General features: G+C 32.9%; 1 protein-coding gene across 1 annotated transcript in view; it reads right to left on the bottom strand.

Annotated features, from left to right (window-relative positions):
* LOC126834454 (glutamate receptor 1-like) overlaps positions 1-24,900 on the bottom strand; it is a 143,173-nt gene that overhangs the window by 15,752 nt on the left and 102,521 nt on the right. Inside the window, exons 9-13 of the mRNA XM_050566378.1 lie at positions 18,099-18,206; positions 17,439-17,555; positions 15,103-15,217; positions 8,549-8,643; positions 5,664-6,088 (exon numbers count right to left, since the gene is read on the bottom strand). Coding sequence (XP_050422335.1) covers positions 5,664-6,088; positions 8,549-8,643; positions 15,103-15,217; positions 17,439-17,555; positions 18,099-18,206 — 860 coding nt within the window. The remainder of the gene's footprint in view (positions 1-5,663; positions 6,089-8,548; positions 8,644-15,102; positions 15,218-17,438; positions 17,556-18,098; positions 18,207-24,900) is intronic.

Genomic DNA, 24,900 nt, shown 5'->3' with positions numbered 1-24,900 from the left:
TTCGGTTATTTTATTACATCATACATTTTCCAAACAATCGACGTTTTCAGTCGATTATATTCAACGTAAAATGTTGATAAAATTCCCACGAAACGATTTTCTTTTTTTTAAATTACAAAATGCCATGTTTTTTTTAAATGAGGAAATATCAACAAACTAAATACCTAACACGACGAGAAACACATTAATGCCTATAAAGTAATATATATTTGTACGAGTGCAAATGAACATACTGCGTGTATGTTTGATCGAATGTTAAAATGATTATTTCAATTTTAAGTAGCTAGATTTTGTCTTTTTCACAATGAAATCATAGATTGGAAAAAACAATTTGGCGGCAATCAACATAGTCTACAACCTATAGTCAACCAGTTGCCGGAGTTCTACACTGGATAAGCCAGTACAAGTACCGACCAGACAAAGCAAAAACACCTCGTCCGAGTGCACATGCGGCTGGAATGACGATGGGCCCGAAAACGAAGAAATAAATTACAATTTGTTGTATAGCAGTATAAGTACAGTTATTTAAATCCCTAGAAACTGGCGACTTTTGGAAAAGTGTTTTGGGCGACATGTTTTATCGCGCTCTTTCCAACACACGGCACAGCGTTTGCGGTTGAGGGTTTCGCAACTCTCGTTGCAAGGTCCGTATGTTTTCTTTTTTTTTTTTTGGCGGCGCAAGAGGACCATATATTGCGATTTACTATTGTGTTGAGTTTTGGAAATATCCACCGGACCGGACAAGGATTTCAATGTGCATTTCACCCGGCTTTTCCGGTCCGGGTGGTTCTCGCTCGCTGCAATCGCATAATAAATAAACATGTAAACTATGTTAGCACTCGCCCTCGTGTACGTTGGGCCGTCCGAGAGGTTTAGTATATCTTTGGCGGCCCCGTTGCGGTTTTAATGAAAATCTACACGCTACGGGGAGATCAGGTAATTTATTATACACAACAGCTATACGTATACATTTTACACATGGGATGGCCGTAAACAATGCCCGGAGAGCCGGACCGGTACCTACGTACTCGGGCCCGCGCTCAGGAGAGACAGAGAAAAGAGGCAAAATTGCATTTATGCGCAGCCGCCGCAGACTAGGAGAGACCCACGACGGATAAGAGATAAACGTATACATTTTAATATGGTCCAGGAGACAATGTGATTTTTGCATTTTTTATGATTCGGGACTCCACCTTTCGGGCATAATTTGTCGCATAAGAAACCAAACTAGATAACTTTTATAAAAATTGCAGTCGGCGAGAGGTCACGAGTTTTCGGCAATAATAATTTGTAAGCAATGAAAGTGATCAGCTGAAAACAAACAACTGCTAAAAAAAAAAAGATTTCACCACTTCTAGGATTAGGTTATGTTATAATCTTTTCTTGGTTTTTCGCTTTTAATCGGTAATACTATGTCTAAAGAATATCCACACAAGCTCAGACTAATTCGAATGTTTCGACAAAGTTATAGCACGCCATAATTATTTTCGAGTACGGTTTCTGATCTATAAACATGTCATATGAAGAAATCGATCCAGCGCAGCGGTCCGGGAAATCTCTCTCTTCCTCGTCTGTTCACTGATGGTAAAAAACATTAAAGGCACGAAACCTACAAAGGCAATGATTACCTATATACTATATACAGTATATATATATATATGTGTGTGTGTGTGTGTGTGTGTAGCTCTATACGTGGTTTACTTTAATTGAGTTTTGGCTCTAAGCTGAGGAATGTTATTTGGCGATTTTAATCAAAAGCTTAGTCTTAACATCTACATCGTAAAAACACTAGTCGTAAATTTATTAATACATATATGTGTATATACATTTTTTTATCGACTAAGTGAATTTAATTACTTTCCGTTATGGTTCACTATTGTCTTTCTAAACTTACGCTCCACAACACCTTTTATAATTTACAGTAAACAATGAGCGTTTCAGTTGTTGTTGTTAATAAAAATACAAAATATATCACATGTTTCTAACCTCCACGTATGTGGAAAACTGGATTATACATAGATAATTATGTAGTTTTGGAATAACGAAAGACAATATTATAAAAAAAAACTTAATTTTTTGGTAATATTGTTGTATTGTACCAAAAATGTGTTTTTATGATCATCGACTATTCATTCTTACCAAGCCAATAACAATATATCAACTCAACCTCGAGCTATTTATGCCGTTATAATTGCACGATATATTATTATACAAGGTATAATGAACCCCGTCCATTGGCTATAGCAGGTTAAGTTCCTGGCTATGGCAAAATTATATCACCGCCGCCGGGCTTAGGTTGTACACTTAATATTTATGGTAATTGCCAAATTATAGAGCACAAATTCCTTGTTATTTCTCATGAGACGAAAACGTAGTCATTATATATATATATATATATATTATATCGATTGATAGTATTACGGAAATACCACCCGTGCACTGTTTTTTTTACAAAGTAAACGGTCGGTAATTATAATAGTAAAAAATTCTTCGGTGGGAGGTCATAAACAGTATGTGCTGCAAATTTAACAACATAAAAAAGTTTAACTCACAAAAGTATCTTTTACTTTAGCTTCGATGCGGAGCTGATAAAGTATTGTTTTTACAATAATGTGTTTATATTTCTGAATCTGGATTACGAACATGTCATTAAGGTACAAGAGCCTGTGGCAGGGTCCAGCGTGGACCATAACACGAAGAATTTTTTATTTTATTAAGAAACCCCCCAAAAAAATAAAAACGCGATTACAAATACAATGATTCTTCTAAAACTGACAACTTTGTCAACTGTAAATATTTACTTGTTGCAATTTTTTCAATTTAACGTATTACAATTTATTTTTCCGATATAATAGTAATTTTTAAATGTTTTTGCTTTTTTTTTTACAATATTTGCTTATTTATTCATGGAAAACTCCATTGACACTTAATATTATAAATTTACCGATCATAATTGTCTGTATATCATTTAATTAATATAAAAGTTGACATAGAACGTTACTATATCTTTTTAAATCTTTGATCACATTTTCATTAAAGGGAAGAATCTCATAAAATCATATAATACAATTATCAACACATTTCTCTACAAAACCTGATTTGTTCGTAACTCTTCTTAAAATTAATTTTGTCACTGTTTTAAACTATTTTATAATGCTTTCAATTTTTAACCACCTCAAAGACCGTCTTTGGTTATTTATTTATATTTTATCAAATAAGCATTGAAATTTGTATTGCTAATAAAACGTAGGGTTGGAAAATACTAAACATGTAGTGTTGTAAACGGTTTGTACAGTGTTATCGGCTGTTTGAATTTGAACTTGATGCTCACAATAGGCCTGTGGACTTTATGTGTTTCAAAATATATAGTCTATACTCACGGGAAAAGCCCACAAAAAAAAAACTAACAAATAAATGTCTATACGTTTAAACCCGAGGCTTTCGTGACAAATCACAATAATGCATTTATAACTTTCACTATATATGCGCAGGTACGGCGAACAAATAATTTACACAATAGTCCCAGGTCTGTAGTTTGTATTTTTTGTACCACGCACATATATACATTTTTTTTAACCTTTTTTTCATTAGATCAATTAATACAATCTGTAGAAATTACAAGCAGTGAATGAATGTTATTGATCACCAAACAATAATAACAGTATCGAGCACACGAATTTTACAATATTATATTGTAGGTACGTTTTTAAATAAATAAATAAATATTGACTCGAAAAACTCTCCAACAATCCACATTTTGTAGTTTTTCAATGAAAATAGCGTTTAAAAAATAAAAATCATTTTTACCAGAATTTATCAATATTTTCTTTAGTTGAAAATATATGAATTAAATGAGATCATCGCAGTGGAGTTTCCGCTAACAACTGCGAGCTATTGGGAGATGACGGATTTGTATTAACGAGGTACTTATATTCAAGAAACAACAACATTATTTACTTACTATATACGATAATATGTGTTCAAATTTAAAAAGAATAGAACACAGAAATAAATGAAAAATATGCATACTAATGAGAAATGAAAAAAAATTCAGACACTACTACGTTTTGAGCGTTACGGCATTAAAACTAAGAAAATAACAGTTTCAAACAGAAATTGCAAAAAGTATACCTAAACGACACTCAACATAATATCAAATACATTTTACTTATCAAATACTGGGTACTACGTGTAATGTTATATATAGTACCCACTATGTATAATGTTATCAGAACGGTGTAAAAACAATATTTACAAAGTGTAGACTCTTTGAGTAAACCAAAGTTACTCATACATGTGTACTCCGGGAATTTTGATGAGAGGTAAAAGAAGTAATTTAATGGAATCTTTTAATGTACATTGCTTTGGCATGACTAAAGCTTTAAAATGCCGTTTATTTTCAAACTTTAGATAAAAGACAAAACAAACGAAACCAAAAGAAAAATATCAAACGTCAGTAAATGTCATGACTTCAAGACCCCTGTTGATATATTAAAGTGAACCCTCTAAAATCGTTGTCTTTATGACTTATTTTGTCTGAATGTAAAAACGTAATATTACATAAATGCAGTGTGTTTTTTGAGAACTAGAATTGATTTATTTTTGGAATTTGAATAGAAAACTTTTTGAACTGGATCAGATACTTACCTTAAAAGTTTTTCAGTTATACAATGAAAATGTGACAAAATAAAGTAATAAAATAAATAAATTGATGAATAGTAACAAAATAAAAAAAACTGCTGGGTTTTAAATAATGGCAAAGCTTAGATACTAAAGAATTTTTAACAGATATTGCATACCAGTTATTTTTTATCAGTGTAATTATCTAAAAGCATCCTTGAATACTGTCGTTTGGTAAACGCTGTTCTGAATAGATAAAAAGAATTGTTAATTTGAAAATTTATATTTTTAAAATTACAGCGAAAAATAAACTTTGTACAATATTTTTTACATAGACTTTATTATTATTAAGAGTTTAATAAACTTTTAAACTATAATATCAACTTTCTATGTGATCTATAAAACCAAATATTAATAGATTTTTGACTGATCTAATAGCACTGGTAAGTTGTGAAGGCAACGGTAGTTTTCCATTAGGAATTTAGCTTTGCTAAACCTTCGAAACTTCCTAGTGCTAATAGGAAAATACTTTTTGCATGACAACGATGGCTGTGACTGTTTGTAAATTTTCCTTAGTTCAATAATAACCTCAAATTCTTTAAAAGACTGTTTATACACCGTTGCAAAGTCAGTCATCATTTGAATTGAATTTATATAAGTTAACGGATAAACTTATTCCTTAATCAATTTTTTCTTGTTTTTTTTTTTAAATAAAACGATTTATTTTTTATTTGTTTTATCATTACTGAAATTATTCAAATAACATGGACATTTCTTTGTTTTTACAGAAAGAATAATCTATTTTTTACAATCTCAGTTGTTGTAAGTACTTTCTTATTTTTAAAATTCAATATTTTTATATTTCAAAAAACGATAACTATTCATAATCAAAAATAAATGTTGTGAATTGTATAGGCGGTCTTCATTTAACCGTCAATGATGTCGGTAGGCGAATGACCTGTTCGATGCGAACGCCTAACCGTTGTAGAAAAGCTGATGATCACTCTTAATGGGGTAAAGTCGAAGCTGAGGGTAATATTTACCTGGGTGCGATGTCACATGCTTGCTGTGTGATGGCAGCCACGGCAAACCACATGCTGTTGGCCAGCGTGAAAGGATTGTGGACGAACCGCGGCGGCGGGGGGATGGTCTGTTGAAGTTCGTGGGCTCCGCCGCTACCGCTTCCGCTGAGGCCGTAGGTAACGGGTCTGACATGGGCAGCGGCCGCGGCATGGGCCGAGAATCTTGATACCACATACATGACGATCACGACGGCAATATAGGCAAATCCCACGCTGATCCACACTTCACGGGACATGGGTGTCAGGAAGCTAAACGCTCCAGGTTTGTGTTTGGTCGGCTTTTTCACCATAATGTTCAAAGCCGTCCACATGAATGGCTTGCTGAACTCCACCACCTTCTCCCGTTCCGCCGTGATAGTCAGAGGCGCTATCGCCAAGTCGGCTTCCTGCAACATCAATCATTCGAGGTATTCTTACTATCTATGTGTCGACATTACGCTTAGAATAGTTATGACACGCTTATTTCCCGAAGGAAAGGCTTCAAAACAAAACTTTGTACGAGTAAAGTAAATAATTATCAACGGCACCAAGAATACCGAGAAGAAAGCCGGTTCAGTATTTAACGCAAAAAAAAAAAAAAGTTGGCAAAGAATGTTCAATTTTCATAGGATTCGATGGTTGGTCACGCAATTATGTGAAGGGTAGAAAATGAATTACTAAGCGCGTCATTCGAATGGAAACCGCAAGGGACGGACCCGGAAAGAGATGGATATAATATGGAGGGGAGAAAATCTGATAGCGCTGGGTATAGAAGATTGGACAGAAAGGTAAAAGATGGGTAGCGACCAACACTCTTCAGTTTTGAAGAAGTAAATAAAAGTGCAGAGAATTTTAATTTGTAAAAAATAAAAACATGCGTTACAAAGGTAGGGTATGAATAATATGATAACATGAAGGATGAAGGTAGACAAATCAGTCTAAACGGTAAACTGGCAAATTAAACATTAGACACGACACATAAATAGAGATTGGATGTAGACGAAGTGATAACGTTCATCGAGTAGACGAGTTGAGTGATTAGGTTATGATAAATAAATAATGACTTTAAAGTAGTAATCTAGAAGTGGTCAAATAATAGAACAGAGGAAAATAAATAAAGACGGGTTGGAAACTAAGTTATGAGGAGAGAAAAATAAGAGCGGCAAGTTCGGTAATGACACGATGAATTAGAAAAAAAGAGGTACAGGTGCAAATAATATCCAAACGGCTGATGCGGTTGCAAAGGCCGTTGACTTGTTGAATGGCTGCTCGCTGCAGTATCAAATGGAAACAGAAAACATATTTAATCGGTAAGTTCAAACAACTAAATTGAATTTAAATAATTTAGTATATCAATACGACAATGAATAATATTTTTAAGTCCTCGATTGAGTATTACTATAAAAATATATATTTTCTTGAAATGGGTTTGGAGGGAATCAAAAAATGTAAAAAAAAAAACGATGTGAGCTAAAAAAGCGTTTTGTTTAAATAAGGAAATACCATAATACCAAACGTACAGTGATTGAGAGTTCGCTAAGAAACTAAACCGAATTAACAACGAACTTTAAAAACATTTTGGTTAATAAATGGAACTCTGGAATTGCGCGTTTAAATTAAAACGACACAAATTCCCGGCTAAGCGGATTTACATAAGGTTCCTTCAACAACATCACCATCTGTTAAATCTAGTCGTTAAAAAAGCAACTGCAGGGGATTACAACAGGATTTGATAATAAAAGTAGCATCTGGTGTCAAGATAAATATTAATGGTTGCCTACATTTCAACTAGGGAGATACTTGTTAAGTAACAAATATGATTGTATTCGAACGCAACTATTTCCAAATAAAATTGACTCGCATTCTTTACATAAAACCATTTTTAAGAAGACACCATACATTTCTAGTTTAGAAAGCATTAGAAACTGTCCTTAGCTCGAACAGCTATCCTACTCAGTATTTATAGTATAAGCATATTCTATAAAAAAACAAAACATTAAAAAAAATAACAATACCTAAGTTTTGTCGCAGAAATTTTTCTAGATAAAATTATTGCTGCGACAGTCTGATAATAAAAAATAAATCCTTCTCGTTTATTTTTGTGTAGGTATAACGATTTAGTTTTAACAATTAGTAGCACATTATTAAAATGCAACATATTGATGTGCGGAATCACATTAACACACAAGTTCGCGATGGCTTGTAGATGGGATATTGGAACTAGTATAATTATTGGAGCAAAGTTATAAAACAAAACGATTTACAGAGAGTTTAAAACTATTCGATAAAAAATAAAGCACATTAAATGTGAAAACCAACAAAGTATTATAATATACGTTATAAATTATTATAATTTATACCAAACAAACCGCAATAAACACATATAATATTCCGTAGTTTGTGCTCGATAAAGTTAAACCATTTTATTCATGAATTTCCGTCTTCTGTAATATTAAACGTTAAACGCTTTATATTATATTTTGTCAACCATACCTAGAACACTGTATTTTTTAATTTACCATTTTGATGGTTCGCAGTAAAAAAAATAGTTAAAAGTGTTTAAAAAAACAATAAATATGCGTTTAATTAAAACGACTACGAGACAAAGAGGCGTTGAAAAATGATTTTAAAAAAACTCTTTGAATTTATTAAGACGTTATAAAAAAATGCATGTATTGTCGAAACAATAGTCTAAATATTATGCACATTATATGCAGCATAAGCCTGTCATTTCCAATATGGTTTATTTCTTGATGGAATAATGAAAGCACATCGAACAATGCTTCTATATATTTCACAAACGTGGTGGGTGATTTCAAAATTAAAATCTTGATAGTTAAAAAAATGTCCTTGCTCTCAAGACTTACCTTTCTAATTATTTCTCCGATCATGCCGTCCCATCCGCCTTTCATGTCGTGGTTTTCTACACCGTATTTGTTATCTTTGACTATTCGAAACTCATCTGAAAACAAAAAACCATAACTATTAGTTGTTTGATAATTAAAACGCAATCTTGTTTCAATTACTATGACACTTTGATTACGCTCAGTTTACCGAAATGGAATGATAAAACAATAGTTAAGACAATATGGGGTGATGTGGATTACGACTGTTATTCATTAGTCTTATACTTTGAGAAGGCACGTATTTTTTTTTGTTGACATTATTTACAAAAGGCTAAACAATAATATTAACAAGACGCTGTTAAACTTATAGCAGCTAATGAAACAGTTAGTTAGATACTAAATGCACGCGTCCTATTACACAATATCTTGATTGGAATTAACAAAAACCGTGAACTATGCACAGAGAAACCATAGTATTATAATATCTCGAGTAATCAAATTGTTACAACCAAGATATTGTTTAAATATTCAAAATTATTAGACGCAGTTGTGCTATTTAGCGTGTAAGATTCTAAGCGCCGTGCCGAGCGTGTTTATGAAAATTGTTTTATTTTAATTTGAAACTCTACAGACACAATATAAATGAAAATTATCTAGCTGTGTAATTCTTGTAATACAATTTAAGTAGTAGACACTCGGTGGTGTTTTATACAGAAAAACTAATAAATAACTTCAAACATGAAAACAACCCGACTTGCTAGCCGACACATTTATTATACTCAGAAACATTAATAAACGCGTACAACAGTACAATAGTCGATTTATTGTGTTTTTCAGAATTTCATTATACATTTTTTGTGCTCGAAATATTCATCAAATTAAACAAAATTAAAATATCGAGTGTCATCTATTAAACAAATAAGCACAAAATTAAAATATTGACTCTTTTCGTAGTAAAAAAGCAATATATTATAAGAGATGATGTTAAATTATATTGACAAACAAATAAAAGGCGATTGATATGTCGGTCGGTTTATTTCTTTTATAATTTTTTCGGCCGATTTGATGAACAGTTAATAATTTTTTTAACATTAAAAAATATTGGAAGATATTTATAATTTAATAAAACTTTATTTTACTTATTTGTATTCGCCCTTCTAGTTGTAAGCAAAATAAGCGTAGGCCTTTGTACAATATTAATTTTAGATTTTATGCATTTTAAATTTACACTGGTCACTTGAATACTCAAAGAAATATTAATATAAACATTTTTTTTGTGACTTAGTCACTAAAATTATGAAATTGTAGAAATGTATATTATTTACTTTTTTTTAATATAAAAATATAGTATAAACCCTTGACAAAAACTTTTTTTACCGAAGTATTAAATTTTAGTTCAAAGCATAATAAATATTATTTTTTTTTACTAACGCCAACAAGCTATCGAGGTTCGTTTTACTTGTGTGGAAATTCGATAAAATAAAACAAGTTCCATTGAGATAGGCTTATTGAATAGAGAAATACTATATTATTCCGTATAAGTATAAGAGAAACGCAATTCGATTTATAAGCTATTGTTTTTTTATTTACGGCAAGTAAATAGAAACCTCGTAACTTCTGTACTTCTATACTTTTTGTCTTTGATGTGGAAGTCAAAATCTATTGGATATTTTTATATTGCAAAATCATATATAATTTATCAATAGATAAAAAAATATATGAAATCAGAAAATAAACAAAGAAAAAAATAGAGCTCTCTCTACAAGGAATGATTTGTGTGTACGTCATCAAACCAATACATAAAATGTATTAGTTAAAAAAGACTGATCAATGTAGCTAATGGGATTTTTTTTTTTATTAACTAAATTTAATTAGCATTATTCCAATATGAAAAAGTTCTGTTCTCTCCCTTAAAAATTGAGAATAACCCGTAAAAACTTCACATCTTCATCTTAAAATAAGGACACACTACAATTTTCAACTAATTAGTCTAATTAGTTCTCAACTCGTGTGGAATGTTCTTATTGGGATATAGTACTTTGAACTGCAGTAAAAATCCAAATCATTTTCCATAAAAGAGGTAGAAAGTTTTTTTTTATTTCGCCTTTTTAAGCGTAGTTTTTGGATTATGTACGACAATGTTTGTATTTTATTTAAAAAATCCAAAGTCAATTATTTTAATGTGAAAAATAAAACAACACGATTATATACATTTATATTTTACCATCTACAGTCTCGCACCCAAGTGATCTTATCACCTCCGTTTATAAGAATCCCCGAAGACCTGTGACCTCTTTGACCCCTCTGCTCTGGCTTTTATTCTAAACATTATAATGTATATCTTATTTAATAGCCGTTTTATCCCACCTAGTCGACCGTGTGCCATACGCTATATTTGTATATATTGCTTCTTTGTTTCTTGATTAATACCAAGGCAAATAAAATATATTTCACTGCGGACCAAACGGTCGCTGGGTAAAAAACAATTTTTCACGAGTACTTTGCTTGTATTGCAGAAGACTAACGTCAATAACACTGTGTAGGGTATCATAAGTCATGAAACAACGCCCTCACCCCCTCCGATAACTGAATCTCATGCCGCCTTTACATGCATATATTATAATGAAATATTTTTGTTAAATATTAACTAGCAAACCCTGTCCCGTCTTCTACTCATCGTTTGCCATATTTCATTCATTGTCGCTTCGGTTTTTTTTCTCTTTGAATAAATATCGCCTTCGCGAACACAATATAGGAGCAGCTATACGCCTTATTGATTTTACCGAGCATAATCCATTTTGTAAAAATGCAAAAGCTAATCTTCCGGCCTTTACGTTGAAGTTGTTTTCATTACATACAATGCATAACGGCATTCTTTTCAAGTTCTCTTTTACAATAAAGGACCGTGCCGTTTCTCCGTCAGACCGCCGTTCAGACCATTCGGGGTTCTTTATAACAACCACAGCCGGCTGCTGGGGATAATATGAAAAAATGCATTTTTTTTTTTAACAACAATTGGAATTTCCAAAACAAGAATCACTACCATTCTGCGTGGACGGAAAGCTCAGCTAGTTTTCGTGAATTTTGTGTCGCCTGCGTTGTTCGTCTCCCGGAATTCGCGGCGTTCCCTTTCTTTATTTTTAAAAGATTAATGATAGCAACATAGATCCATGTTACATAGTGTTCCAAATGCCAATGACCCTCTTCCAAACGTACAACGACAATTTCGGTGAGTGTTTTCCGGAAACGTAGTTACACATACGAAAATAATACATACATGCGGACGTGCACCATCCAACGCCAATCGGAAATGCCGTTTTTAATTTAACTAACAGCCAACATGCATTTGGCTTTGCAGGGTGTATAGAATTTGTAGTTGGGAGGGGGGGGGAGGGGGTTATTGATACATCGATTTGTTTACACGACCATTTGTACATTTATTATGTGTTCTGATCATTAGATGAGATAACTGATCACTTTATAAACGTTAAAGTTTTTTCTTATTGTTTTTGCATTTACCCGTTGTTTCGAACGCTGTATACCTAGACCCTCCCTAGGGCCTAGACGGTATCATCAGATATAATCAGTCATGCAATTTTCGTATACGGTGTACACTTTATTACGTTTAGTTCCCACCATATTATGTAGGTTGACATTGACAGGGATGAGCTAAGGATGAGCGACGTCGCAGTTTTTTGTTATTAATTCGTTTTCAAAAATCGTTAAGTCGTATATAAACGCTTAGCCACTGCAGTATTAAAGAAACAAGGTTATATTAAAAGGTTATAATATATTTTAACGAGACATTAAATGTGTATTAATCCTAAATTACTTGTACCTTCTACTTCTTGTTAAACTAGCGCAGCGATTGCTTTTAATTTTGCAACGAATACTAATATCATTTAAGTTGAATATAACTTTTACTATGCGTTGCGACGTCCCACAGGACAATTTTAGACCATCAAAACTTAAGTCATTATCCATTTAATCACAAGAAAAAGTTTATTTCAAGCGGTGTGGTAAATGTTTACTTACACGTTTGTTTGAAAGTGTAATTGCTTTAAGGTACAAAATAATAAATTTTATATTTTTGAAGCGTATACCTACGCTGTTTAAATTGAGTACTGAATTTAAATAAATTATTGTACGACTTCAAAGTCAAGTAATGTGTAGATAGCATAAGTAATTGTTTTAATAATGCTATGTAAAAGTCTTTTAGCATTCTTCCAAAAACAATTTAATAGAATTTTATATTAGTTTTTATCATTGAAATAAATAAAGACAAGAGATTAACAGCATGACAGATGAATTAATATATAAGTAAGTAATAATTTGTAATTTAATTTTGAACAGTTTTATTATATTTCATTAAACCGGAGCTATATAAATACACTTTAATTTCCGAGAAATTATTATTTATACTGCTAAATTCATAAAAAAAAAACTGGCATTCAGTTTTTTATAATTAAAACAAATACTTGGTTATAAAAAAACGAGTGCACTAAAACTAGTAACCTTTATTGGGTTTACATTTTTGTCATCATTTATGGAGAAAAAAAATATGAATAAACCGAATTATAGAGTAAACATAATAGAGTAAAATTTCGCTAATTGAACGTGAATAATAGTGAGGTTATGACAATTAATTATTTAATTAATAACAAACAATTAAAGCACAGTCGAAGTACATTTTTAATGTACCATTTTCTTGTATTTTCGTTTATGTGTTATTTAATTTTCTGTTGTTTTCTTTTTTGTTAACGATTTGATGCCAATATTGTCTATCGTTTTGTATGAAGTTAGTAGAAGCATTCGGAACGGTAAATGTCAAACCGTGAATGGATGTGATTAGAATAAGTATCGGTTAGGGACAGCTCACTTGAGTCGAATCAATTGAAGAGATGCTTGACCTTTTTCAGAGTAGTTTCAGTAATTTACTTTATTTGTCGTCAAAATGTTTAGTGTGTGTTGGTTTAGGACGACCCGGAACATGTTTTATTATGAATAGGGCCCGGAAGTTTATGCATTTGCATGTTTATACTGAATTGTTTGAAAAGTAGCTAGGAAATTTGAATTCCACTCTAAGAAATCCAAGTTCATGGATTCAGGCCTATTATTTTTTTTGAAAGGAAGTAGATATTATGTCTTAATTCTACTTCACGTTATATTTTCAAATCAATTTTTTTTTTTTAAATATATTTTAGACATGCATACTCTGAAAACAACGCAAATCGATAGCTGTAAGCGTGCCTGGGAAGGTATTGATCATACAATGGTGTTTTTTTTTTCAATACAAACACATAAAATATAAGCAATAACTTGTTTTTACGGCGGACTGATTTACTTGAGTAGCGTGCTTATCTATTCAAAATCGTATGCGATTGGTTGGTACGGCGGAGGATGAAAAACTCATTCGCCCCCAAAACCCGGACTGCGCGCGAACTTCCATGCCCAAATTATGACTTTATCACGGAAACAAGTTGAACAATTACTTAACCCCTTTGCCGTTTCATATATATATATATATATACATAGTGTAGCATACGTTAGCGTTTGCGGTCATACGATTCAAATTTACGGTGCGCTATGGACAAAGAAAACCGCTATTAGTGTACTGCGTCGTGCTGTCGATGCCGACAAAAAGCTGCAGCCCAACAAGACAATGTAAACTTTAATCACTCTAATTCACTCGACGCCGAGCGTAATACGCTGCATATAATATTATATTGTTCTCGAAATACAATCTAGTTAATTGAATGTTCGGTACTGACAATATCATTAGCAGCATCGTCACGAAAAAATAATGCCGTCTCGATGATGATACGTGCAAAACCGCGCTACCGCCAAACGGGATAGACACGGAGAATCTCAATGGAAAAAAAATCCATCGCACAAGAATGTGAATAAAGCCGAATTAGACGCCTCGCGGGGGCCGTAAGATTTCCACGTCTCAAATTAGGTTAAAATGTTTAAAGCATGTGTGTAATTGACTTTGATACGGCACCAGATAATATTATCTACGTCGCGCGTCTGACATTCCCAAAGGAGCGAGAGACTCTATCCACGCTGCCAGTGTCGAAAACCAAAACGAATTTAACTCTTAACAAGCCATTGATGTTGATATTGCCTGCGCGCTGATGATTTATTAACATGGTAGGTCCATGCATATTATACTGCAAACATAATATATTTTACGTTTAATAACACCCTTAACTCGAGTTTACTTTCTCCAGAAAGCGCCCACCTATAATACAGAGTACCTATCAGTGTAGGATGGAAATAAATCCGCGATTACATTTTATGGATGATATATATTATTTCATTTTTTAGAAAATTCGGTAGTATTAAAAAAAAAAAAATAATAAGAGTTTTCTGGAGTATCGGAAAAACTAAAAATTTTACAATTTCAAAAAAATATATTTACACGATTATTTAGGTGAATATGTATTAATGAATCAAGAATTCTATTATTGTAATATTCATTGTATTAGTCATTGACGATTTTTGCATGATGAAAATAAATATATTGTCTCATTTGCCATTATAGTTAACGGACAGTATAAAATCATACTTACATTTTATTCCAATTTTTTCTGCCAGCAACGTAGTCAGATCTCTGCAGTATCCTTCGAACTGATCGTTTCCCGTTAAAGGTTCTCCAGATTTTTTCAACATCATAAAAGGCTCTTCCTGCATTGAAAACAAACGACATTTAATTAGAAAATCGCATTTGCAACAAACTCATAAAAAAGACCGCTTTACTATTATTACTTAAGCGGCAAATTTGATGTTAACATTACTGTGTACCTAAACCAGTTAAACGGTTACGGGACACGACATATATTATTAAAGTTTATGGTGAATTTTACAGTCCATTTGTGGTTAAACATTGTACAGTTGAAATACCACAATTTTAAATTAAAATTACTAGCGTACAACCGCATGACTTGTATGCCAAGAAATTAATTACTCATTACGTTTATAATAGTCGGTTGCACTGTGCAAACATTCCTAAACAAGCAAGACTCATTTCATTCTACACAATAAAGTCTTACAAAGATATTCTACTCATTGCAATTTCTCCTTAGTCCTTTGTAAACATTTTCGTTTTGTTTTTATTTACAATACTGTAAGCAAAAGTCATAACTGGTATTGTAAAATATTGATTTCTATTAGAGAGATCTTTTTGAAAATAACACTGCTTCGGCAAAGGGCAGTATTGTGTACGGCAAAGGTAAACAGTAAATAGCTCCCTCAATGTATTACACATTACGCTAAAGCTCTTTCCTTGTTTTGAATGCCGACAACTTCTTAAAAACCAACCACTACTTTCAACCAGATTTAGACACTACTGAAATAATTTTTTATCTAGATATTTAAAAATATATTTGTTATTAAATAATTTATTATGATGAAATTATTTAATCTTTATTATTTGCTTTAATGTCCAATGTCTATAATATTTATCATTTTTAAATTATCCAAGACACATAAAATTAGATTAATAATAAAAAGTTTTTTACTTTTTAAATAAAAAGTTGTTTAAGGTTAATTTTATATTTTATTATTTATTTGAAATATATTAAAAATTACCTACAACTTATCTTTTATTTTTTTAACCATACCTTAATTATCTTTTATTTTTTATCTTAATTACATTTTACCCGACACTGCTTTCAGTTTCTTATCGTTGTACAAAAAATATAACAATTTAAAATATAACTATTTTTAAAATGTAATAGTAAAATTAAATATTATTCTTGAGTAAAACATTTTGAAAATATCAATGTTCCGAGGGGGGAAAGGGGAGGTGATGATTAGGTTAGCTTCCAGATTAGGTATAATAATTTTACTTAATGTACTTACACATTGTTCATCGACCCAATATTATTTTATCATTATTGTTTGAATAGAATAAAATGTTACACTAAAATATATAGCTATATATAGTTTTTTGATAGATAACTCGATGTATGAGTATTATGCGTCGCCACGCCAAGAGTCGGCCTCACTTCCGTACTGCGCCATTAGATGTTTCACATCAAAAAGTTATTTTTTATTTGCAAACAAATATGCATTTAAATATTTTGTTATTTTTTTACATAACCACAAGTGTTGCTTAATTTTTTTTCCAAATGGATTTTAATTTAAAAAATTTTAGTACATTTTTTCATATAATATTTTCTTTGATTTATTATAATATCCTAAGCTCGTACACGGCTTTTGCAGTATGCTTTTTTAATCGTTAATATTATACTACAATTGTATCGGCCAACCTAACCGTATTGTAATGTTAGCCATAAATCGTTCCTTTGTATTATGCCGTACAAATTAAACCTGACGCATTACCGCAGTAACTACAATGAATACCGTTTATTCAGTGATACCGACATTTCACGCTATTGTTTTGTTTCGAATTCAATTCTCCTTGCCACTCGCCTGTAACCAAAAAACAAAAAAAAAACTACAGCTCCTTTTATCACATGCTCATTCCATATCTCCATCTCGGCTGTTATCAGCAACCTATGTGTTGGCGAACCGATAATGTTTAAAGTTTTAACCAGTATTTCATCCGAGCTATGCCATATCCGGCATTTTATCTTGTGAAATCGTATTATTCGACGTTTCTTTCTCAATGTCGGTTTAAACCAGTTTCGCTCCTCTGACGTACGATATTATATTCTGTAGTTTTCCCAAAAAAAAAACCCACCACCGTGGACCATCTTTGTCAACAACTACAACAATTACTCTAATTTCTGGGACCCCCTTGCGCTTTTAGCCCGGCCGTATCACAAAAACTTGCAGCCGTATCGCGCCAACTCCCACGGGAACTTCAGTGTTTGCCTGCTTAACATTTAATTAGCTCAAAACGATCGGTTGTCGCCGGTGGTCTGTGCGTAAATTCACTCACCGCTGCCGTGACCACGATCAATGTGCCGTTGCCTTTATGCGGATGACCCAACGACTGAACCCTTTCCGGTTTGCTAATGACAGTTTTAAAGCCATCTGTATCCGACCATTCGGCAATCTGGAACATCGGACACGGTTGCAATTAATCACACATATAAATGCAAAGTATTTTTAGGTTTTTTTTTTTTTTTTTAAATAAATACATATCAAAATCTAATATTATATTAATCGCGTGCATTCGATTGGACGTTGAAACGTTGAACAGTTTGGACATCACTCTACGAGGTACAGGTTTAGAAAATTAAAATGCACGCCTCGATGTTGTGCTAGAGTTTTTAATATATAAATAAATGCAGAAAAATTGGATGCTCGACTTATGGATAGAAATGGTGAGGAGGGAACGATGAGCTATGATATCCGAGCAGCAAAGGTGTCAAATAAAAAGCCACATGTCGCTAGTTAGGAGCAGCTGGAAAGTAATAATAAAATAAGGGACACTTACGTCTTGCGTTTAATTAATATTGTAACAAGGTTTTGAAATGAATGTGTGTTAATAAAAAAAACGGAAAACAACAAGGCATTGCTTATACCAATCAGTTCTCGATATTTTGCTCGGCTAAACGCATAATTTCAACAAGAAACATGTTTATACAATACTTACTTTGGTTATGGTACTGTCTATTGTCATTTGTACCACGTGTAGAGTGTAATTGTAACGTTTCCCGTCGTCGTTGAACATTATTGGCCCGGTCAGTCCTTCTATCGCCACCTGTGAAAAACAAATTCGTTATTAATGACCACGTGTTTTTTTTTGTCTGATCGTTCGATAGAAATCAAATACGTTTTCATACATGTGTGCGTATGTGCAAAATAATTAATAGGGGTGTAGTAAAAAAAAAATAAAACCCCTTTCCAATGAAAAACGTCGATTGCCATTTAATCGACGACGCCGGCAACGGCCGGCGAGGGTACACAGGAACTGCGTTATTATTGTTTTTTAAATCCAATTAATAAGCCAGCGAACAGAAAAACAAATCTGCACGGCGGTGTTCCGATTCATTTAACAAAATCGCTGGCGTATACCTATAAAACAGTGTTGATACAACAATCCCATGTACGTGACCGGCCTCGACTGCCAACGACTATGACGCCGCAGGATTGATTTATTTAACGATTTTTCACTCACCGGAATCTTGGGAAATTAACAGTATCTCGTTTAATCGGACGTTTATTCGAGTAATGCAAATAAACGACTTTTCAAGGCACTGCGTAAATACCGGTAAAACGTTAAAAAATATACAAGGGTAAACTTTTTATTATTATTACAGGGTGCAACGGGGGTGTACAGCGGTAATTTGTCGAGAAAATTAACACGACTCAGGTACATTCCGGGCTTATACACTACTATGTATTTCCGCATTGTTCTCTGCTCACAATTACCCTCGACTCGTTTTTTTAGGGCCTATTCTGTAGAACGCACGGACTTCACCAAAAAAACCAAGTATGTGTCCCTCAAGCGCGCAATACCCGCATGAGTTATCTTAATATTTTTATTTTATTTTTTTACAGTCACACTGACGAGTATGACAATTAGAAATATTATGTCTTCGTAACAACGCGAGTGGAATTGGCCAACCTAATCATCCCCGTCTATACTTTCTTGTCCATCAATATATCTTTCTTCTATCTGCCCCACACTCTGCGCATTCTGTTCATCTCCTATTCTGATCTCTCCTCTTTTCTCTATACATTTAATTACATTTTTCTACATACATTTAAATCCGATGTTAGCTGTAATAAATACCTCATCAGCCGTTATAATATTTTTATTTTCCTTACTGTTTGATATTATTTTAGGTCTCGTCTCAAAGTTTGTTTACAAGCTATACGGTCGGGTTGATAGTGTTTCTTCCTTAATGACTAAAATAATTATTAAAAGTTTAAGGAGATTAACACTGGCTTACTCGACTTGGGATGAAAAGCTCACATAAGTAAGAAAAATCACAGCGAAAAATAACACGGATCCTCAGCCTATACAGACGGGAAAAAAACCAACGCAGTGAAACGACAGTTCCAGTCCAGATGGTTGAGGAAATTAATTGTTCAAGAGAAAATGTATTATTATTTTTAAATTTGTCATTAGTTATTGTGTCTTAACCGAATACAAAAACCACCATTTATGCAATAGAGAATGTTTCAAATACAAATAAGGTTTTTTTTTATAAATGTAAATCATTTAAAAATAAAATTACAATTTATTAAATATTATAATGATTGCTCTGACGTTTTAAATTAGTTTTCTATTAAACAAATGATAACTGTAATGTTTTATTTTTATTTTATATAGCAATACAATAATTATTCTCACTCAATGCAAAACATATTCAGTATATATATTTCTAATAATCTACTGAAAGCTTTATACCTTAATTATTTTTAAACTCTATTGTGTTTTTCCCTTGTCTACATTCTGAAATTAAAAATAATTTTACTCGTTCACTTTTATTATGTTAATTAATTGTTTTTATAAATAATAGTTAATTTCTTAATGGTGCATAAACGAATAATTTTGATTTAAACTGAAAGTTAATTTTGTAAAATATTAACTAAAATATATTATTCCGAAAATACAACTGTATTTTTGTAACTCAAGTATAAACAATATAACGACAGCGCTATTTTGAATGGATTGAAGTGTTCGCATTAATGAGAAATGCATTTACCGGACAAGGAAGAAATTCAGTAGGAATTTGTACAGATCTAAAGAGCAAGATAATATATAAACCCAACAAAACTTGCCGTTGACGTGATGAAGGTGCATACTTTCAAAAACAACGTTTGTAGCAATAACAATGGCGATAGCGTTTGAAACATTTTCGATGAAATATTTCATTAACAAAATATTACAAAGTTGTCTTTAACGTTTATTCACAACGCGATGAACGCGATATCTATATAGACTATAACTATACTCTCTCTCTCTCTACGAGTGTCTTGGTAAAAATAATTTCCGATATAAATATTTAATTTAGCTTTTAGACCCTGTTTTGAAAAACCGATTTTCTTTCGGATAATACGGGGGAAAAAACCCTGTCTACCTTGCCCGGCCGCTGCCTTCGGGATCGCCAACGGACGTGACTAATCCTGCTAATAGTTAAGGGCCATAGACATGTTCATACTTCCGGATTACGGCCACTTTTTCTAACCCCCGCCTGTACTTTCTGTATGTGTATTATTTTCCGGGCACGTACGCGATTATCTATTTATTTCCGTCGGCCGTCGCCATTGCCGTAATTAATAGAATATTCCTCAGCATCGTCTTAATTACACGCAGCTTTTTTTCTAACAATGACTTTCGGCCAGTACCGTCTTTTAAGTTTATTTGTGAGTAATTCTACCCGTACAATACGTGGCAGACCAACACGGATGTAAGTCGGTCTAGGTCCTAATTTTTGAAATTATACACCCTTCCCCCCGCCCACCCACCCACACGTGACCTATATATGTGATTATCCTTTTGGAAACAATTCCAATTGGGACGGACACCTATCAGATTTCACTGTTAGTAACGCCCTACGTCGACATTGTGTGAAAGTTAAAACTCGAAACATTCTCTCCAAACTTCACAAACGGTTTACCGGAAACTGCAAATCCTAAAGTATTTCAATTTGATATTTATGCGGGTCTAGTACAAAAGCGGGTTGGGTGGAAAAAAAACCTTTTGATAATATATGAAAACTAAATCCCCAATGTAAAAATGAGGTTATTCCGAAAAATAAATTAAATTTACTTTATTATGATAACGTCACATCCGTTTTATACTACCTACTATTCAGTAGCACGTCAATAACGTTATACAATTTTTCACTTTTTATGCGCTATACATTATTGGATAGAACTTATTTTTTGTATTACATCATCCATTCATGTGATTTTATGTTGGAGACATTAATGTTGACAAATCAATTTCAAGTACTCGGACCGTTTTGCTTAACTTTTTCATTGTTAGCTTTAAAGGTACTCGTGAAAACGATAATAATGTGGACTTTATCAAATGTTATACATTTTTGTAAGTAAATTATTTTCACTCTTTTTATCGAGGGACCCGAAAAGTCAAATAAAAAAATTATTGACACATTTATGTTCTTAAATAGGATTTATATTTTATAATTAACAGATTTTACCATCTACAGTTTCTATGAAAGTGATTGTATCACTTTGAGTTATGATAACTTCTATGGTCTTGTGATCTCTCCGACCCCAATATGTTTCATGCCCACTACTCACCGACCCTCCTAATGTGCAGGTTTTTTTTAGAGTTGTATACTGACCTAATACCGCGTATGCATATTTTTCACAAACCCGCTACCCTTCGACAATGTTTTCATACTTACAAACCCCACCCCCTCCCACGAGCCTCTTTTGACAGTGTACTCGTATTTCTTCGGCTTTTAGCGAAATCAATAATATTCCGTCTAGTTTATGTGTAAGACATTCGGGGCCACATTTATGGGAGTCCGAAAGGGACAAACTTATTGCCCCGGGTAGCGATATTTTTCTAAGAATTATACAACTACCTGCATAGAAATGAGCTTTTAAACTTAAATATTCAATAATTGAATAATTTTCATGATTTTTTTCACTTGTAAATTTGATTAAAATACATTATAGCCATAAACATTATTCGTTGATAATATCAACAAATATTAATGTATAAATAATGTATAAACTTCAAGCTATTAAAAAATGTGTAATTTAACATTTCGAAACAAAAAGCCGTCCCAAAAATCAATTTTATGATAAAGATCCGTCAAAAGATACTATTCAAAATAAAAATTTTAAGTGGAATACTTTTTTTATAATTCCAGATGGACTTGTATGTGAACATAAAAAAGGGAACTATTCAAGAAATGTCTGTTTTCAAAAAGAAAATTCTTTTTTCGAAATTTATTCTTATACTGTCGTGGTTCCAAGTATCCTTCTCTGTACACATGTTACCAATTATTGGTCTACTGTACTTTTCTTCTTCGCCTTAAAAATCGTACTTAAGATCTAGTATCAAGAAAGAAATAGATTGAAAATTCATTAGCCATTATTATTAGCATGTAAGCAGAAATGACGATGTGAAATTAAGCACAGCGAACGAATTCTCCACTCAACAATCTCGACGTAAACACGTTTTCTTATAAAAATGTTCTCCTTTACAAAACGAAAGCCGTTGAAATATAATTAGAAACAACACCACGGCGAGGAGAGGGAAGAGATGGCCGGCTACATTAATTCGGACCCAGGGCCAGACAAAAAAACAAATTGTAAACGTCGCACTAACTGGACGCGCCGCTAAGGACGTAATATTGTCGTAGGTAGTTAGTAATATAACTTTGGTAACCTTTTTGGAATGTAAGAACTCGGTTGCCGCGACAGATTTATTCGCAAGTCCGTCGTCAAAACGTCTAGGACCGTATGGCCGGGATAATGTGACGTCGTTTATTACCCGTGTCGTAAGCCCGGGCTACATATTGCTATGATACACTGCGCGTTAAGTCTTATTAGAGAGGGTGAGCGTGGTGTTTTTTTTTTGTTTACCCGAAAGGCCGGGCGCTGGCTGTGGCACGTGGAAGATAATAAAAGGTGACAAAGACAGATGCACTGAGCGTCGAGACGACAACAACCCGCCGCGAAATCCTTCGGCCCCGCCCTGGCCGCGGTAAGTGGTGCGGCGTCTTCGCCGTGGAAATGAAGATTGAACGTGTGCGGCCGGCCCCGGGCTTAGGCCGCGCAATAGGTAAGAATCTCGACCTCCGCGGAGCTCACTAATTTCACTTAGAGAATGAAATTAAAAACGCCGGCCGAAAAATATAGTCAAAACGCGGCTAGGTGCGGCAGCAAGCGAGGATTGATGGCAACAGGAAGCGAGAAGTGAAAAAAGGCGGGATTATGTCGCGGCCCGTTATTAACGCGACGGGACGTCCGAGCCCATTTATACCACTTTGGGTAAAACCAACTCATATATATATATATATATTGTATTATGTCTGTGTCTGCCAAAGAAAAACGGACAAAGAAATATACAAGGGACAAGACGCCGAAACCAGGGGGAGGAAAAAATGAACGAGAGAAAAATGTCGTAATTAAGTTTTAACGCTGCACTCGCAGAGTGCTCTGCCCAATAGGGATGGCCGAGTACTCTTTGTGTCTACTATAATATTCTTTATTGTATTATATTTTAGCAGCGTTATCGATAATTAACTTTGGCCGTGTCTGTAGTCTGCGAATACCTGTCTGTTATTTTACACCGTCTACCAGAGTTGGGGGAAATGTATCAACGGGGTATACTTTGATCAAAATATGTATCGAGTATCGACAATAATTCATTGACACATTTGAAAGTATTAAATGTCAATATTGATATTTGATACGTGTACCATGTAACAACTAAACAAGTAGATACGTTGATTATAAAAAAAAAAATAATTAAATTAGTTACCGCATAAATAACGTCTGTCAATATTATTCTCTGCCAACATATGTGTATACAATTCAGAAAAACAATTCTGTTGAGAAAATTGCAATTGGAATTTGTACTTTAGAACTTATTGATGGTATACCGATGGCCGGATTGGTTGGATGTTTTTTTTTCTACATCCTTAACCTTAGCTTACACACTCGATAAACATTTTTTATTTCTCGAGCAAAATGTAAAAGCGTACCGCTTCGTGAAAATATTCTGTTTTAAGTAAAATGAGTTTTTGTTTGTTAACTGTTGTTTGACGTTTATTGGAATAATAATATACTTTGGAAAATGATTAATGGTTAAAAAGTCAAGTACATATTTTAAGCCTTGAACCGAAAAACCCTATGCGTTACCTAGCAAAAATTCGAGCTTTATTTTAATAAGACTATTGACTATATTGCCACTAAAATATTTTAACATCGTCTTCACTTTCCAAAGTCATTACTTAAATTTCCAATATACCGTCGCTATTTTATAAATAACCACTTAAGATAATAGTATGCAATCCATCTTGTGCTCGTCTAATAATATATGACTTGTGAGTGATTAATATTATACACACAATAATTACACTATGTACATTACATACTATATCGATGAAACAAATTCAAATATGATTTCATCTGAATAAATACCAGCCTTAACAAAGTTACTTTAACCCTTATTAAGACTTTATAAAACTTACCTTTATTAAAACTTTATATAGTATATTATCGTTACATTAATGAACGATTAAGTAGAAAATAATAGGGAAATGTAAAAAAATGATATTTTTTGCGCTCTATCAATATGTTATGGGAATTTATAGATACTAAAATATATTGTCTGATAATACAAAATCTGAGTTTGATACATCGAAAAGTCTATGCATTGTTATTTTAACCGATATTGTCATTCCTACACACAGTGTTATTTCCAACACAAATAATAGTTAATCGTAGGTGGTTTT

This window comes from Adelges cooleyi, unplaced genomic scaffold (assembly GCF_023614345.1).
Source record: "Adelges cooleyi isolate 19-005CV unplaced genomic scaffold, UGA_ACOO_1.1 ACOO_flye_CR_arks_rails_tigmint_CR_PRNA_21, whole genome shotgun sequence".
Lineage (NCBI taxonomy): Eukaryota > Metazoa > Arthropoda > Insecta > Hemiptera > Adelgidae > Adelges > Adelges cooleyi.
The sequence above is the reverse complement of the archived record's forward strand: the minus strand, read 5'-3'. Positions and strand labels throughout refer to the sequence as shown.